We start from the raw sequence: 14,127 nt of genomic DNA on the forward strand, positions 1-14,127 counted from the left end.
AGCAGCATGAACGGCATCTGAACACCATCATCACAGCACGATCGAGTCTGTTGAGGTGAGGTTGAAATGAGCTTCGAGAGTGCGACATCCCGTGTCATTGCGGCGTGGACATGGATTACGTTGATTTTCGTGGCGCCGTGCGGCCGTGGATCCTGGATCGGCCATGGTAACAAGCCTAGGGTACCTAACGCACTACCGCACCCACAACAAACAATGCAGGCGCTCGGACTGCATCACCGGCACCAGCACCAGCACCAGCACCTGCACCAGCACCTGCACCTGCACCTGCACCTGCACCTGCACCTCCAATGCCAGCGTCGCCTCCGCCGTGACATCTGCCCTCTACCTCCTAATCCCTCGCATTCCACATTCCCTTCTTCGGCCGCGGGAGTGCGAGCGCCTGGACGCTGGACTGCTGCGACTCGCTTTCTGCCTCTGCTCCTCTTGCTTGGGCTTTCTTTGCTTGGACGGCAGGCGCCTCCAGCCCAACACAACATAACCTGTAGTAATATCGCGGCCCCTACAACGGCCTCTTGCCCTGCAACCGCAGCAAGACTCGACATAATCACCCCGCCCTCAATACAACACATGTTGCGCCACCTCACACCGCACACCTGCCAACTGTCGCCTGTGCCATGAGCTACAACACGTACACCCCCCGGACGCGACTGGGCCACCCGACTGCATCGCCCTCGCCGCTGCGCCAGACGTCAACCGCCTCCAATGGCTCCTCCACACACTCGAACAACGCCCCGAGCCGGTCGAGCACCCAGTCCAGCAGTGCCTCGAACGGCTTTGGCCCTGCACTGGGCCATCGTCGCGGCATGAGCGAGGCCACGGCTCTGTCGCAGCCACGCACAGAGAGCCGCGGCGGCTTAGAAGAGTCCAACCCGGGCAGCACCTACGCCAGCATGCGCAAAGCACTGCGTCCGCTCTCGCAAGCCCCGCAGAGCTCGCCGCCTCCCTCTCCCGAGAAGCGCCCCTCGACCCCGTCCGGCAGCCCCACACCATCGCTCTCCCACAACCGGTCACAGAGCGTCGAGAACATACGCTACCAGCCCTTTGACGGCCCGAGTTCGCCCACCTCGCCCACCGCGCCCACCGCGAAGCCGCGCCCTCTGTCCATCGCCGTCTCGCGCGCAGACTCGATACGCGCGCCCGCCCGCGATCACTCCTCCCGCCCTCTCTCCACACACCTCGAGAAGCCTGTGCTGCAGAGCCTGCACAAGTCAGCCACCGGCCATCTGCGCACTCTCTCCAAATTCGCCGACTCCGCCAGTGAGGAGGACTTCAGCATCAAGTCGCCCGAACAGGAAGTGATAGGCCTCCATGGCAGACGAAGGCTACAACGCACCGACAAGCAGCAAGGGAAGAAGCCACAGTCCTCCTGGGCACGAAGCAACTGGATGGACCAGCAGCGCCAGTTCTTGCAGGCATACGAGTACCTCTGTCATATTGGAGAGGCCAAGGAGTGGATGGAGGACATCATCGACTCGGAGCTGCCGCCTGCTGTCGAACTGGAAGAAGCGCTACGCAACGGCGTGACACTGGCAGAGATTGTGCAATCGATCAAAGGCCATCCCTTGCGGATATTCCGCGATCCGAAGCTGCAGTACCGGCATTCTAACAACTATGCCCATTTCTTCAACTTCCTCGCCGAGGTCGAGCTGCCAGACCTCTTCCAGTTCGAACTCATCGATCTCTACGAGAAGAAAAACGTCCCCAAGGTCATCTACTGCATCCACGCCCTGTCATGGCTCTTGTTCCGGAAAGGCATCGTCGACTTTCGCATTGGCAACTTGGTCGGCAAACTCCAATTCGAGGACCACGAGTTGGAAGCAACGCAAAAGGGTCTGGACAAGTCTGGCGTGAGCATGCCCAATTTCTCCGGCATGTCAGCAAACTTCAACGTCGAGCCAGAGCCTGAACCGGAGCCCGTGGAGTCAGAGGAAGATCGAATCGACCGTGAGCTGAGCGAAAGCGAGCCCATGATCCTAGACCTGCAGGCACAAATAAGAGGCGCACTATTGCGCATGCAGTTGGGCAACGTGATGCAGGAGCTCTGGGATCACGAGCATCTCATCGCAGATTTGCAATCGCGTATTCGTGGTGACTGGGCGCGGCAGATTGCCTATTACCGTCTAGACATGCGCCGCTTCGCAGTCAACCTCCAGAGTGCAGCAAGAGGATTCCTTGTCCGGTCACGCAAACGAGGCGAAGAGAACTACTGGCAAGACAACAAGGCGCAGGTGCTCAAGGTGCAGAACTTGTTCCGCGGACGCAAAGCCAGAGCACAGGTCCAGTACACCAAATCGAAAGTACAGCAACACGAGCACGGAATCCGGCAGTTCCAGGCAGCCATACGAGGAGCACTGGAGCGACTTCGAGTCGGCGACCGGTACGCAGAGACCAGGGATACTGAACCAGCCACTGTACATATCCAGGCAATGATCCGCGGTGCACTCCTCCGACAACAGGTCGACCGCGAATGGGCCGACCTACAAGCAAACGAAGCGCACTTCACAGATCTTCAGGCTGTCTCTCGAGCGGCACTCTTAAGACAGGAGCTGAGAACGAACCAGGAAAGCCTTCGCCAACACGAGTCAATAGTCACATTCTTGCAGGCCGCTGCTCGAGGTATTCTGGCTAGGAAACAAAATGCTGAGATGCAAGACCAACTGGTAAGCACGTCAGTCGATTGGTCCGCTGTTCAGTCCAAGATTCGCGGTGATGTCGCTCGAATTGCTTTTGGGCAATTGATGAGTGCGCTTTATGCGGAAGAGCCGCAAATCACAGACCTACAATCCAAGATCCGTGGCAATGACTTCAGGGTTGCCTTTGGACAGATGATGAGTGCGCTCTACGCTGAAGAACCGCAAGTCATTGATATTCAATCCAAGATTCGGGGCGATGCGTCCCGAATTGATTTTGGACTATTGATGAGTGCGCTCTACGCTGAAGAGCCGCAAGTCACTGACCTACAGGCAATCGCAAGAGGTGGCCGAATTCGTTCAAAGACTGCACACACACTGGCGCAGTTGACCGAGCAGGAAGCTTCTATCCTCTCTTTGCAGGCTTATATTCGTGGTTTCCTTTCACGGCAAAGACACTTCTCTGACCTCAAGGCGCTCCAGGCACAGACACCGGCTTTTGTTGACCTCCAGTCGGCAAGCCGAGGTTTCGTTCAGAGGCAGAGGACTTACGATACTCTCTGCCAGCTCAACGCTCAGGAGCCAGAGATTACTCAGCTACAAGGCGATGCACGTGGCGTGTTACTCCGCATGGAGATTGGCATGCAGCTGGGTCAACTCGAGGAGCACGAGGAGGCCATCGTCGAACTCCAGACGCTGGCGCGTGGCATGGTCATTCGTCAGAAGTACGCCGAGAAGAAGCAGTTCTACAAGGAGAACATGGAGAAGGTGATCAAGATCCAGAGCTTCGTTCGTGGTCGACAACAAGGTGAAGCGTACAAGAGCTTGACAAGTGGGAAGAATCCACCCGTGTCCACTGTCAAGAACTTTGTGCACCTGCTCAACGACAGCGATATCGACTTTGATGAGGAGATTGGTAAGACTCCATTCTGTTCACAGTGTATGACCGCGCTAATTGTACCGCAGAGTTTGAACGCCTGCGAAAGACTGTGGTCCAACATGTCCGACAGAACGAACTCGCTGAGCAGTACGTCGACCAACTCGACATCAAAATTGCGCTGCTTGTCAAGAACAAAATCACACTGGACGAGGTCGTCAAGCACCAAAAGCACTTTGGGGGTCACGTCGGCACTCTTCTCAGCAGCAAGGACATTTCTTCCAAGGATCCATTCGATTTGAAGGCGCTCAACAAGACTTCGCGCAGAAAGCTCGAGCAATATCAGGAGCTCTTCTTTACTCTGCAGACGCAGCCTCAATACTTGGCACGTCTTTTCAGGCGTGTACGAGAACAGCGCTTAGAAGACAAGGATACCAAGCGCATCGAGCAATTGACGATGAGCTTGTTTGGTCTGGCTCAGAAACGAAGAGAAGAATACTGGTTGCTGAAGCTCATGGCAAGGTCCTTGAGGGAGGAGATTGACGGTTGTGCGACTTTACAAGAGTTCGTCCGTGGCAACTTCTTCTGGACTAAGCTGTTCGGCAGCTTTGTTCGCTCACCACGAGACCGCAAGTTCTTGAAAGAGCTCCTCGGTACAGTCATTCGGGAGAATATCATCGACAACGAGGAACTGGACTTGGAGAGCGATCCCATGCAGATCTACAAGTCTGCAATCAACAATGAGGAACTCCGAACCGGCCAGCGAAGTCGCCGCGACCCGAACGTTACAAGAGACATGGCGCTCAAAGATCAAGAAACAAGAGCCACGTTCATCCACAATCTCCAGGATCTCCGAGATGTTGCAGACCAATACTTCTCCATGTTCGAGGAGGTAATTCACCGGATGCCGTACGGGGTTCGCTACCTCACGCAGCAGATGTTTGAGGAGCTACGCCAGAAGTTCCCCTACGAGCCACAAGAGCAGCTGCTGCAAGTTGCGGGCCACTGGGTGTGGAGGTCCTACATCCAGCCTGCTCTAGCGCAGCCCCAACATTGGGGTGTAGTCGACCGCGGCCTGTCCCCCATCATGGGCCGCAACCTTAATGCTGTCGGTAAGGTTCTTGGTCAGGTAGCAGCTGGAAAGCTGTTTGGTGGCGAAGATCTCTACCTGCAGCCACTCAACAGCTACATCACCGAAGCAATCGACCGTCTGCAGGACATCTGGTCCAACCTCATTGACGTGCGCGACGCCGAGGCTCAGTTCGAGATTGACGAGTTCAACGACCTTTTCGCTCGCACCAAGCCGACATTGTACATCAAGCTTGCAGACGTCTTCGCCATTCACAACCTCGTCATCGATGACCTCCCAACACTGTGTCCCTCCCAGGATGATCCTCTCCGCGAGGTAGTTCGCGAACTTGGGAGCGCGAAGAACAACGAGAACGAGCTGCTGCACGTCAGCTCAACCGAAATCACGTTGACCCTCAATCCCAAGTTCCACGAGCAAGAAGGTAAGCAGCCCAGCATGCGTAAAGCGAACATGACTGACACCAACAGACCCCGACGCACATCTCAAGTCACTATTCATGGAAACCAAGCGCTACGCACTGTACATCATTCGCGTCCAAACAGGTGCCAACCTGACAGAAATCTTGTGCAAGCCCGTCACACCACAGGACGAAGACCGATGGGACGCACTCGTTCGCGAGGAGGTCGCTGCTCAGAGGAAGGACCGCAACCGCAAGCACAGCGCTGTTCGATCTTCGGCGGCTTCCACCTACACCACCGACATGGGATCCAACTCTGTGTTGGAACTCGACTACCCTACACTGAAGCAGTACTGCCTGGAAAACATGGTCCAGCTGCAACGCGCCGGCCGCATCTCGCCTCACAACAACTACCAGGACCTGCTCAACGCCATTGCCGTCGACATCCGCACCAAGCACAGGCGACGCATGGAGCGCGCGCGTGAGATGGAGGGCGTACGTACCACCCTCGCCGCCCTGGACGAGAAGGCACATTTCCTGGAGCAACAACTCAAGTCGTACAACGACTACATTGAACAGGCCATGGTTACCCTGCAGTCGAAGAAGGGCAAGAAGAAGTTCCTCCTGCCCTTCACGCGGCAATACAACCACATGCGCGAGCTCAAGTCGACGGGGCGGGCCTACCGGTTCGGGTCGTTCAAGTACTCTGCGCGTAACCTAGCCGAAAAGGGGATCCTCGTATCGTGGAGCGGGTACCCCGAGCGACAGTGGGACCGGCTGGAGATGACCTTCAGCTCCAACCAGACGGGCATCTTCGAGATCCAGGGCAGCCAGGGCTCGATGATGATCCCCGGCGCGTTTGCAGAGGTTCCGCTGGACGGCTTGCTGCAGGCCCAGTTCGACAACCACCAGTTTATGAACTTGTTCGGCGATGGACGCGATGGCTCGGGTCAGGGCGCTGTTCGTGTTAATGTTAATTTGTTCTTGCATTTGATTTTCAAGAAGTTCTACCGCGACGAGTAGATGGCGGTGGTCTTTACGGAGCGACTGGGTTTGGCTGGGATCAGGGACGTTGTGGAGTGTTTGATGGGATACCACTTTTTTCTTCTCTATAGGTCTGGCATCCGGCTTTTTATTGGCCAGGATGCGGTGTTTTGAGGATACTGAGAGTTTTGGGTAGTCATGATTTGATGAGAATATGACGCTTCTCCATGCTTTGATTTGTTTGTTTGGTGTTTGTGATTTCTTGCTGTCGACTATGCAGTAGCCTTGTCGTCTTGATTCCATGCCGCTGTCTTCACTTCCACTTCCGCTCTCACTCTGCCTCCTCCTCCTCCTCCTCCTCCTGGCTTGTGTAACTGATGCGATGTTGTAGAGTTGGGATCGTGGGGTTATGTCGCTGGGTCGAACGTCATACACTTCCACCTCCAACTCGTTTCTCCATGCACCCACCAAGCCAGCCCAGCTCACGCCGAATGCAAAGCAGCAAAAGCCTCCCAACTCGGTAGAATGTCTATTCTTCCTCCCAGGGGACCTATCCAACACCCCTCACCCCTCAAACTCCGCCCTGGCACCCCCATCCGCCTCGTTCACGACCCCATACGCATCCTCAAAACTCGCCATCTGCACCCCCCACCCCTTCCCATCGACGGCCACCCCATCCCCATCCCATCGAAACGCCAAAACAGCACCATCTTTCAAGCCAGCACCCTTGGGACACTCCTTCACCTCTCCCCTCTTCTCCCCAGCTCTCCCCTTCCCTTTCCCCTTCCCCTCGCCTTCTCCATCCGCACTGTCCTCGTCCTCATCTTCATCTCCTTGCTCTTCCCACTCGCCCAACTCAAACCCGTGGCTGGGATCCAGCGGGTCGATGGGACGGCCGAGTTTGATATCGTCTGGCGACGAGGGGAGCGCGATGCAAGGCCCGTGCTCGCTGGCTTGCAGGCCGGTTTCTGACAGTGCGGTGTGCAGGGTGGCTTTTATGCTGCTGAAGGTTTGGAGGGGGTCGATGTGGAGGAGGATGGTGGTGCGGTGGGATTTTAGCCTGAGGGTCCAGGTTTGCGGGGTTGGTGTTGTCATTTTGGGGGGGTTGTGTTTTGGTGTTGTGGTGTTTTGGAGTTGGGGAGGGGAATAGGTTAGGGAGGTTTGGGTGGTCGAGAGTGGTGGCGTTGGAGACGCGCTGGGACGCGGGGCGGAGGCGCGCGGGCATGTGATGTTGGCGGAGGGCGCTGGTTGTTGGTTGGCACGAGCTTCTTCACTCCACTCCACTCCACTTCACTGTTTTTGGCCTATTGCGCTACTTTGTTGTTGCTGCTGCTGCTGTTGTTTTACCGCAACTTCACAGACGTACCCTGTGATTGCATTGCTCGGCCAGAGCTGACTTGTGCAATTGCTGCATATCATCACCATCTCTCCATCGCTCCATCCTCCTCACCACTACCTCACGACAAGACAAGCAAGACAAGCAAGACAAGACAAGACTCAAAATGGCGACCGTCACACCCACCAACCCCAACGCAATCATCGTGTCTGAAATCCCGCCGCCGCCGCCCAAACCGTCGCAGCCCCTCACAAACGCTCCGCGCCTCGGCATGCCCTTCGACCGCCGCCTGCTCCTCACCACCTTCACCTCGTTCGTCTGCGGCTTCACCCTCGGCAGCGCCTCGGCCGGCTCCATGGCCGCGCTGCGCTTCCGCGCGGAAAACGCCCACCGGCTGCCCATCTCCCAGCCGGGCTGGTATCTGTACCACAAGAGCAAGAACTACTACAAGATGAAGCACGGCATCACAGAGGGGCTGCGCAAGGGCTTCATGGTCGCCGCGTGGAGCAGCGTCTTCTTTGTCGTCGAGGAGAGTCTGGACGTCTTCCGCGGCACGTGGAGGGCCGGCCGTACCATCGAGGAGATGGAGGGCGTGGACGAGCTGAGCCTCAAGAAAATTGACCGTGGAGTCGCGAGCAGTAGGGACTTCCTCTCCAGCGGCATGGCCGGCATGGTCACGGGCGGTGTGTGGAGCGCGTGGCACCAGTTCCCCGTCAGCACGGCGGCGCGGACGATACGAATGGGGCTGGTGGTCGGCCTGGGCTATGGATTGGGCCAGGATGCGCTGATCTGGGCAAAGGAGAAATATGGCGGTGCGGAAGAGGGCGAGAGCTGGATCTACAAGGGCGCGAAGAACAGGAAGAAGGAGGCTGGCGAGGTGGAGGCGCAGGCGTGAGGAGCACACGCCGTGCTTATTGCGACAACTACTTGACGCGCCTCGCCCGTCACTCCAGCTTGTACTCGTGCTTCCTCAGAAACGCCTCCAGCCCCGTCACCTCCCCCCTCGCATTCACCCTGGCCCACGCAACATCCTCCTCCATTGTCGGCCCGTAGTAGGCATAGTCGCGGCTCAACACCCACATCTCGTACAGCGGCTCCCGCACCGCCTCGGGCATAGAGCCCTTGAACACCTCATCGGGCACGCTCTGGTACTTGACCACCTTGCCCGTCAGCCTCGACACAACCTCCGCCACCTCATCCATACTGAGCATTTCCGCCGCCGCCGCAAACTGCTTGCCCGCGTACTTGTCCGGCTCCGCAAGGACAGCCCCAACCCACTTCCCCGTCTCGGTGATGTCAATAAACGGCACCCGCGCGTCGCCCCCAACCCAGTTGGCGAGGAGGTAGCTCCCATCGCCCGCGCGACTGGGCACAGGGCGCAAGGTATGCGCCATGAAGTTCTGCATGAAGCTCGCCGGGGCGAAGAAGGCCGACTTGACCGGCAGCCCGGGATTGCAGCGAGGGGTTGGCTGTGTTACGCGATATGGCGCGCACGGTGTAGCGGGACCAACACGAAGCGCGCTACCGAGGCGGCCTGGTTGCCGGTTGCGCCGAAGACGGCGAGGGTTTGTTTTGGGGGCATTGTGGATGGGTCGTGGAGGCGTCGTCGATGTAGGTGTGGAGGCGTCGTCGATGTAGGTGTGGAGGCGTCGTCGATGTAGGTGTAGAGGCGTCGTCGATGTAGGTGTAGAGGCGTCGTCGATGTAGGTGTAGAGGCGTCGTCGATGTAGGTGTAGAGGCGTCGTCGATGTAGGTGTAGAGGCGTCGTCGATGTAGGTGTGGAGGCGTCGTCGATGTAGGTGTGGAGGCATCGTCGACGTAGGTGTAGAGGCGTCGTCGACGTATAGCAGTACGAGATCAAGTACGAGATCAAGTCCACCGTAGTTGCAATGGCAGCCGTAAACACGACACACGCTCTATACAACCTCCCTCGGCGCTCAGCTCACACACGGCGTCCCCATCCCCTCTCCCGGATTCCATCTCCTCCAATCAGGTCCAGTCGCGCAGCATACTGTGGTAGCGACAGCCACCTCGCTTGATTCCATCACACATCGCACGGCGTTACACGCGCGTGTCCCGGAGTTAAGAGCTGCTCTTTCCATCTCCGCGTTTCCTTGAGCGGATGGCTACTCTGTGTCTTGGCTCGACTTCTCTTGGGGAGGTAGGGTTTGCGAGCGGGTTGGGGAGGAGTTGAGAGTTGGGCGCTTGAGGCCGTTCAGCACACGGGGTTGTGGAGACGCTGTACCATACGGCATCCGCAGCCAGAGGGCTGGGTTGAGCACGGCATAACGATTTGTTGCAGTCGGAGGGGTTGGCACGTGCTGTGCGATGATGAGGCACGGATGGCTCTGGACCGACCGACCGAGCGACCAACCGACCGAGCGACCGACTGACCGAGCGGTGCCTTCTCGTCCGTCTGTCTGTCGCTGCTGGGCACGGTGGATGGCGCGCCAAGACCTTCACCCGCGCATCGTCCCGCCGTCCGCTCGTTTCAGCTGCCCCAAACCCAACCCCCAGAGCTCAGCAGCGCTCCCTGTCATGCATTCCTCTCCCCCGGACGATGGACCCCTCAGAGGCTGGGGACCTGCAGGCCGCTGGAAACAAGCCTTGCGAGGCGGGGTTCAAGCTTCGTAAGCTCGGAGCTTAGTGTAGGAACGCGGCGGGTGGGTGACGAGGCTGGACTCGTCATCCTCGCGGTCGTGTCGCGACGGTGCCGTTGGTGCCATTGATGCCATTGATGCCTTCTTTGCAGCTGTTTGATGTTTCGCTGTAGTGGTTTGTTGCTTCTCTGTAGTCGTTTGTTGTTTCTCTGCAGTCGTTTGTTGTTTCTCTGCAGTCGTTTGTTGTTTCTCTGCAGTCGTTTGTTGTTTCTCTGCAGTCGTTTGTTGTTTCTCTGCAGTCGTTTGTTGTTTCTCTGCAGTCGTTTGTTGCTGCTCTTCTGCTGAGTGTTGTTGCGCGGTGATACCTCCATCTCACGCCCAGCGCAGCATCCAACAGACTACAACCCAGCACACCCACCGCCATGAAGCTACCGCTCGAGCTCCTCCTCTGCATAGCGAATGCGCTCGCAGCACCCCTCGCCCCGCGCTCCGCAACACTGCCACACCTCCACGGCCTCACGCCCCTATCGCACGACCTCTCCACAACCAACTCGCGCCACCCGGAGAAATACTTCCACGAATCCTTCTACCACCCACACTACGATGGCCGCTTCGCCGCCTCGGTGCTGCCCCGCCCGACGCGCGCCTTCCACATGCGCCTCCTGCTGCGGTCGTACGTGCACGCGATGCGGCGGGCGGGCGTGCGCACGTGGATCATGCACGGGAGTCTGCTGGGATGGTGGTGGAACGGGTCCATGTTCCCGTGGGACAGCGATTTGGACTTCTGCGTCGAGGAGGGCGGGATGCACGAGCTGGGGAGCTGGTGGAACATGACAGTCCACCCCTTCACCGCTGCGGAGCTAGGGCTGCGCGAAGGCACCTCAGACCCGTATGCTCGCCACCACCGGACTCGGGCCGGCGGTAGCACGACGCAGCATCAGATGGACGGGGGGGAGGGAGAAGACGTGCAAAAGCCCGACGACCTGGCGGACGGCGTGTGGACCACGGTGCTGCAGCAGGGGAAAAAGTACTTACTCGAAGTCAACCCACACTACACCGACGCCTCGACATCAGACAAACACAACGTCATAGACGCCCGCTGGATCGACACTTCCACTGGCCTGTTCATCGACATCACCACCATCCACCCCGTCCCCTCGTCCATCCAACCCTCCACCCAGCACCACATCTCCCTTTCCCCCGGCGCCGCAACGCCAGCCGCGCGTTCGCAGCCCCCGACCGACATGTACACCAAGGACACGCACTTGTACTCGACAGCCAGCCTCTTCCCGCTGCGCCGCAGCGTCTTCGAAGGCGCGCCTGTGTTTGTGCCGTACGCGTACGAGACGCTGCTGCGGGAAGAGTACGGCCCGCGCGCGCTGACCGAGACGTGGTACAACAGCTATGAGTTTCAGCGGGAGACGAGGGAGTGGGTCGTTGCGCCCGATGTGAGTAGTGCGAATAGGCCGAGTGGGGGGAGGGGGAGAGGGGATCGTGAGGATGCGGCGGGGCGGTTTGGGAAGGTGGGGAAGCACAGGGAGATGATGGGCGATAAGCAGTGATCATGGCACTGAGCTTCTTTGCCGGAACACTGCGTCTGAACTACACCTTCACCACCATCCAGCGGGGCGGGACTGGACTCGCCGAGCACGCCTCGGCTACTGCGCCCTCCCAACCAGACTCATCTTGACCTTGACATCGTGCGGCCACACGAACCACTGCTTATGCAGATCCCACTCCTTTGTCGGATCCTCCAGCTCAATCTAGACCGCGTCAGCACCAGCCAGCAACTCACTCCCCCCCCTTCGGCGCAGAAAACAGAAAAGCAAGACTCACATCGTACGTCCCAAACACGAACCCCACCACCTTGTACAGCTCGACCAGCGCCAGCGGACGCCCGAGACAAACGCGGTTACCCCCGCCGAAACTCATGTCTGCGTCCTGCATCTTCTTGAGCCTGGCCGCGTATGCGCCGCTGCTCTCGTCGGCGCTCTGCAGCCACCGCTCCGGCCGGTACGAGGCGGCGTCGTCGCCGAAGATGGCCTTGTTCGTGTGCATGAGCCACGGGTTCGTGCCGACGATGGTGCCGGGTGGGAGGATGGTGCCACTGGGGAGTACAAGGCCGGTGGCGGGGACGACGCGCTCGAGCATGTGCCCGATGACTGGGTGGATGCGTAGGCCCTCTTTGATGCAGGCGTCCAGGTAGGGCAGCTTGGAGAGTGCTTCGTAGGGGGCTGGGCTGGGCAGGTGGGCCGAGCGCAGCTCGTGCGCGAGTTTGGCTTTGGCGGTCGGGGATTTCAGGAGGTGGTAGAAGGTTGCTTTGGTGCAGATTGCGAGGGTGTCGGCGCCGCCTAGGATCTGGGAAGGGGTCAGGATGCGTTAGTGGTGACGAGGGGGAAACACACATTCAGTATCATGTAGCCGATGACTTCGTTGTCGGTCACTAGGTCTGGGTGCTCTTTCTTCGCCGCGAGGAAGCCGTTGACAAAATCCTTCTTGTCTTTGAATTCGGACAGATTCTGCATACGCTCCATGAAGCGCTCCACGGCGAAACCCGCAGCGACTGCGAAGTCGTCGAACTTGTAGAGCTTGGTCAACTGCGGATTCTTCCCCAGCAGCTTGTCGAGCGCAGGGATTTGGCCAATCTAGCAGTGGTTAGTGATAGGTACCACCATATATACCTCCACAACTCACCACTGAGAAGTAACGCATGACGTTCTCCGCCGTCTGAAGCATGCCGCCCACGTCTTTGCCCTGCTCCATGAAGCCCATTCGCTTGCTCCAGGTCATATCCCCAAGAAAGTCCCAGGCAAAGTACGAGATCCAGTCAGCAATGTCACACGTCCTGCCCCGATGGTCACCAGTCATGAACCTGCGCTCAAGCTCAGCGCCGAACACGCGTAGATCCTCGTCCATAAGAGGCTCAAGCTGCAGAGCGCTCTGCAGGCTGTAGAGCTTCTGAACTGGCTTGATGCCCTTTGCGTGAAATTCATTGCTGCGTGTGCTGAACAGGTTCTGGATGAGGTGACCGTTTTGAAGAGCATCGTTGACTGCGATCTGTTAGCATGACGCTACTCCACGTGATCAATTTTGCCATACCGCTGTAATAGTCGCTCTACCGGGTCTGTGAGTACAAGAGTATAAATTGGTGATGGGTTTGCTGACCTTCAAGAACGTGCCTCGTGTGGAGTAGATCGTTTTGAGCAGACTTGCATCTGTGACACTGACGGTGTTCGGCCCGAGGCGCACCACGTCACCGTATCTCTCATGCAGCTCTTTCTGCGTCTCGATGTGCGTCTGGCTGTAGTGGTTGTAGAAGCGCCAGATGTTAGAGAACTTGGCTAAGAACGGTCCCGGAATCTTCTTCAGCGGTGAATTCAGATAGGTGACGATGTACTGGACGACCAGTGCAATTGCTCCAAGGCTAAGCGCCTTGACTAGTAGCGATGCCAGTGCCATGCTGTGAAACGAGAGTGAGAAGACAGTGTCGAGAAAACGTGGAGGGACAGGATGCGACCTGTATAATTGACAATCGATCACAGACCCTGCAGATCCAGCTTGAGGTACGGCATGGATTGCAAGGATGAGAGAAAGGATTGTAATGAAAGAGCCGCGGGAAAAGCAAGCACAAGCGGGCTATATCATTAGCATCATCAGCATGGGACGTCTGTGTAAGACATGTCTCGGACAGAGATTGCAACGACCACGCTTCTTCAATCAAATCAACGATCATCCGAACATGCTCAGTCACAGTTGGCAATGGGTGTTCCGTCTCGTCTCAATTTTGTTCGTTTTGAACAAGTCCAGTGTCCCAGTCAAACGGTACAGCGGCAACGAATTCTGTTCGTATCTGGCCTGGCCATCTCGGTGGAAGGCGCTAGCGTCGAGACATGATGTATCAAGCCGGATTTGAAGGTACCAACATGAGTGCGCACAAAGTCGCACCGAACCGTTTGCCACGCGCGTGGTGTGGTAGCACAGCGTCTGCATGCCGTTCAGCGGTGAGCGTTCATCAACCACCCCGATATGGAAGACGTGAAGACTTTGTTTGAGAACGAGAGGTTATGGAGTGGGGACAGGATCGGGGCGGCAGACGAGGAAGCCCAGTGGCTCGCTTGGGTGGCGTCACGGGGAAGAGTCCTTTCCTGGATTAGCCACCTGCAACTCTCTTCACCTACCAGTCCACATCTTC

General features: G+C 57.9%; 6 protein-coding genes across 8 annotated transcripts, besides 8 other annotated features; 3 read left to right on the forward strand and 3 right to left on the reverse strand.

Annotated features, from left to right (window-relative positions):
• Nucleotides 1-234: 234 nt before the first annotated feature.
• Nucleotides 235-305: a tandem repeat.
• A 330-nt stretch (nucleotides 306-635) lies between these two features.
• EKO05_0002662 (iqgap- protein) lies at nucleotides 636-6,038 on the forward strand (the record flags this gene model as incomplete). Its single annotated transcript, XM_038938141.1, has 3 exons — nucleotides 636-3,567; nucleotides 3,618-5,039; nucleotides 5,086-6,038. 3 exons carry the CDS (start codon nucleotides 636-638, stop codon nucleotides 6,036-6,038), a joined length of 5,307 nt encoding a protein of 1,768 aa, XP_038801255.1.
• A 192-nt stretch (nucleotides 6,039-6,230) lies between these two features.
• Nucleotides 6,231-6,255: a tandem repeat.
• Nucleotides 6,256-6,317: 62 nt separating this feature from the next.
• Nucleotides 6,318-6,362: a tandem repeat.
• Nucleotides 6,363-6,563: 201 nt separating this feature from the next.
• Nucleotides 6,564-7,094, reverse strand: EKO05_0002663 (uncharacterized protein; the record flags this gene model as incomplete). The annotated part of the gene is made up of 1 exon (XM_038945105.1): nucleotides 6,564-7,094. One exon carries the CDS (start codon nucleotides 7,092-7,094, stop codon nucleotides 6,564-6,566), a length of 531 nt encoding a protein of 176 aa, XP_038801256.1.
• Nucleotides 6,647-6,688: a tandem repeat.
• Nucleotides 6,737-6,844: a tandem repeat.
• A 173-nt stretch (nucleotides 7,095-7,267) lies between the features above and the next one.
• Nucleotides 7,268-7,294: a tandem repeat.
• Nucleotides 7,295-7,460: 166 nt separating this feature from the next.
• Nucleotides 7,461-7,496: a tandem repeat.
• A 5-nt stretch (nucleotides 7,497-7,501) lies between these two features.
• On the forward strand, nucleotides 7,502-8,230 carry EKO05_0002664 (uncharacterized protein; the record flags this gene model as incomplete). The annotated part of the gene is made up of 1 exon (XM_038945106.1): nucleotides 7,502-8,230. The coding sequence occupies one exon, from the start codon at nucleotides 7,502-7,504 to the stop codon at nucleotides 8,228-8,230; it is 729 nt and encodes a 242-aa protein (XP_038801257.1).
• Nucleotides 8,231-8,279: 49 nt separating this feature from the next.
• On the reverse strand, nucleotides 8,280-9,146 carry EKO05_0002665 (uncharacterized protein; the record flags this gene model as incomplete). The annotated part of the gene is made up of 1 exon (XM_038945107.1): nucleotides 8,280-9,146. The coding sequence occupies one exon, from the start codon at nucleotides 9,144-9,146 to the stop codon at nucleotides 8,280-8,282; it is 867 nt and encodes a 288-aa protein (XP_038801258.1).
• Nucleotides 9,147-9,686: 540 nt separating this feature from the next.
• Nucleotides 9,687-9,732: a tandem repeat.
• A 625-nt stretch (nucleotides 9,733-10,357) lies between these two features.
• EKO05_0002666 (mannosyltransferase) lies at nucleotides 10,358-11,497 on the forward strand (the record flags this gene model as incomplete). The annotated part of the gene is made up of 1 exon (XM_038945108.1): nucleotides 10,358-11,497. The coding sequence occupies one exon, from the start codon at nucleotides 10,358-10,360 to the stop codon at nucleotides 11,495-11,497; it is 1,140 nt and encodes a 379-aa protein (XP_038801259.1).
• Nucleotides 11,498-11,593: 96 nt separating this feature from the next.
• EKO05_0002667 (uncharacterized protein) lies at nucleotides 11,594-13,394 on the reverse strand (the record flags this gene model as incomplete). 3 transcript variants are annotated; one of them, XM_038937886.1, is made up of 6 exons in its annotated part: nucleotides 11,594-11,698; nucleotides 11,772-12,293; nucleotides 12,341-12,580; nucleotides 12,630-12,985; nucleotides 13,035-13,050; nucleotides 13,101-13,394. In XM_038937886.1, 6 exons carry the CDS (start codon nucleotides 13,392-13,394, stop codon nucleotides 11,594-11,596), a joined length of 1,533 nt encoding a protein of 510 aa, XP_038801260.1. The 3 variants fall into 3 exon arrangements, with proteins under 3 accessions (XP_038801260.1, XP_059491945.1, XP_059491944.1); XM_059635962.1 differs by having other exon boundaries at nucleotides 11,594-12,293; XM_059635961.1 differs by having other exon boundaries at nucleotides 11,594-12,580.
• Between the last annotated feature and the right edge of the window lie 733 nt (nucleotides 13,395-14,127).

This window comes from Ascochyta rabiei, chromosome 4 (genome assembly GCF_004011695.2).
Source record: "Ascochyta rabiei chromosome 4, complete sequence".
NCBI classification, from domain to species: Eukaryota; Fungi; Ascomycota; class Dothideomycetes; order Pleosporales; family Didymellaceae; genus Ascochyta; species Ascochyta rabiei.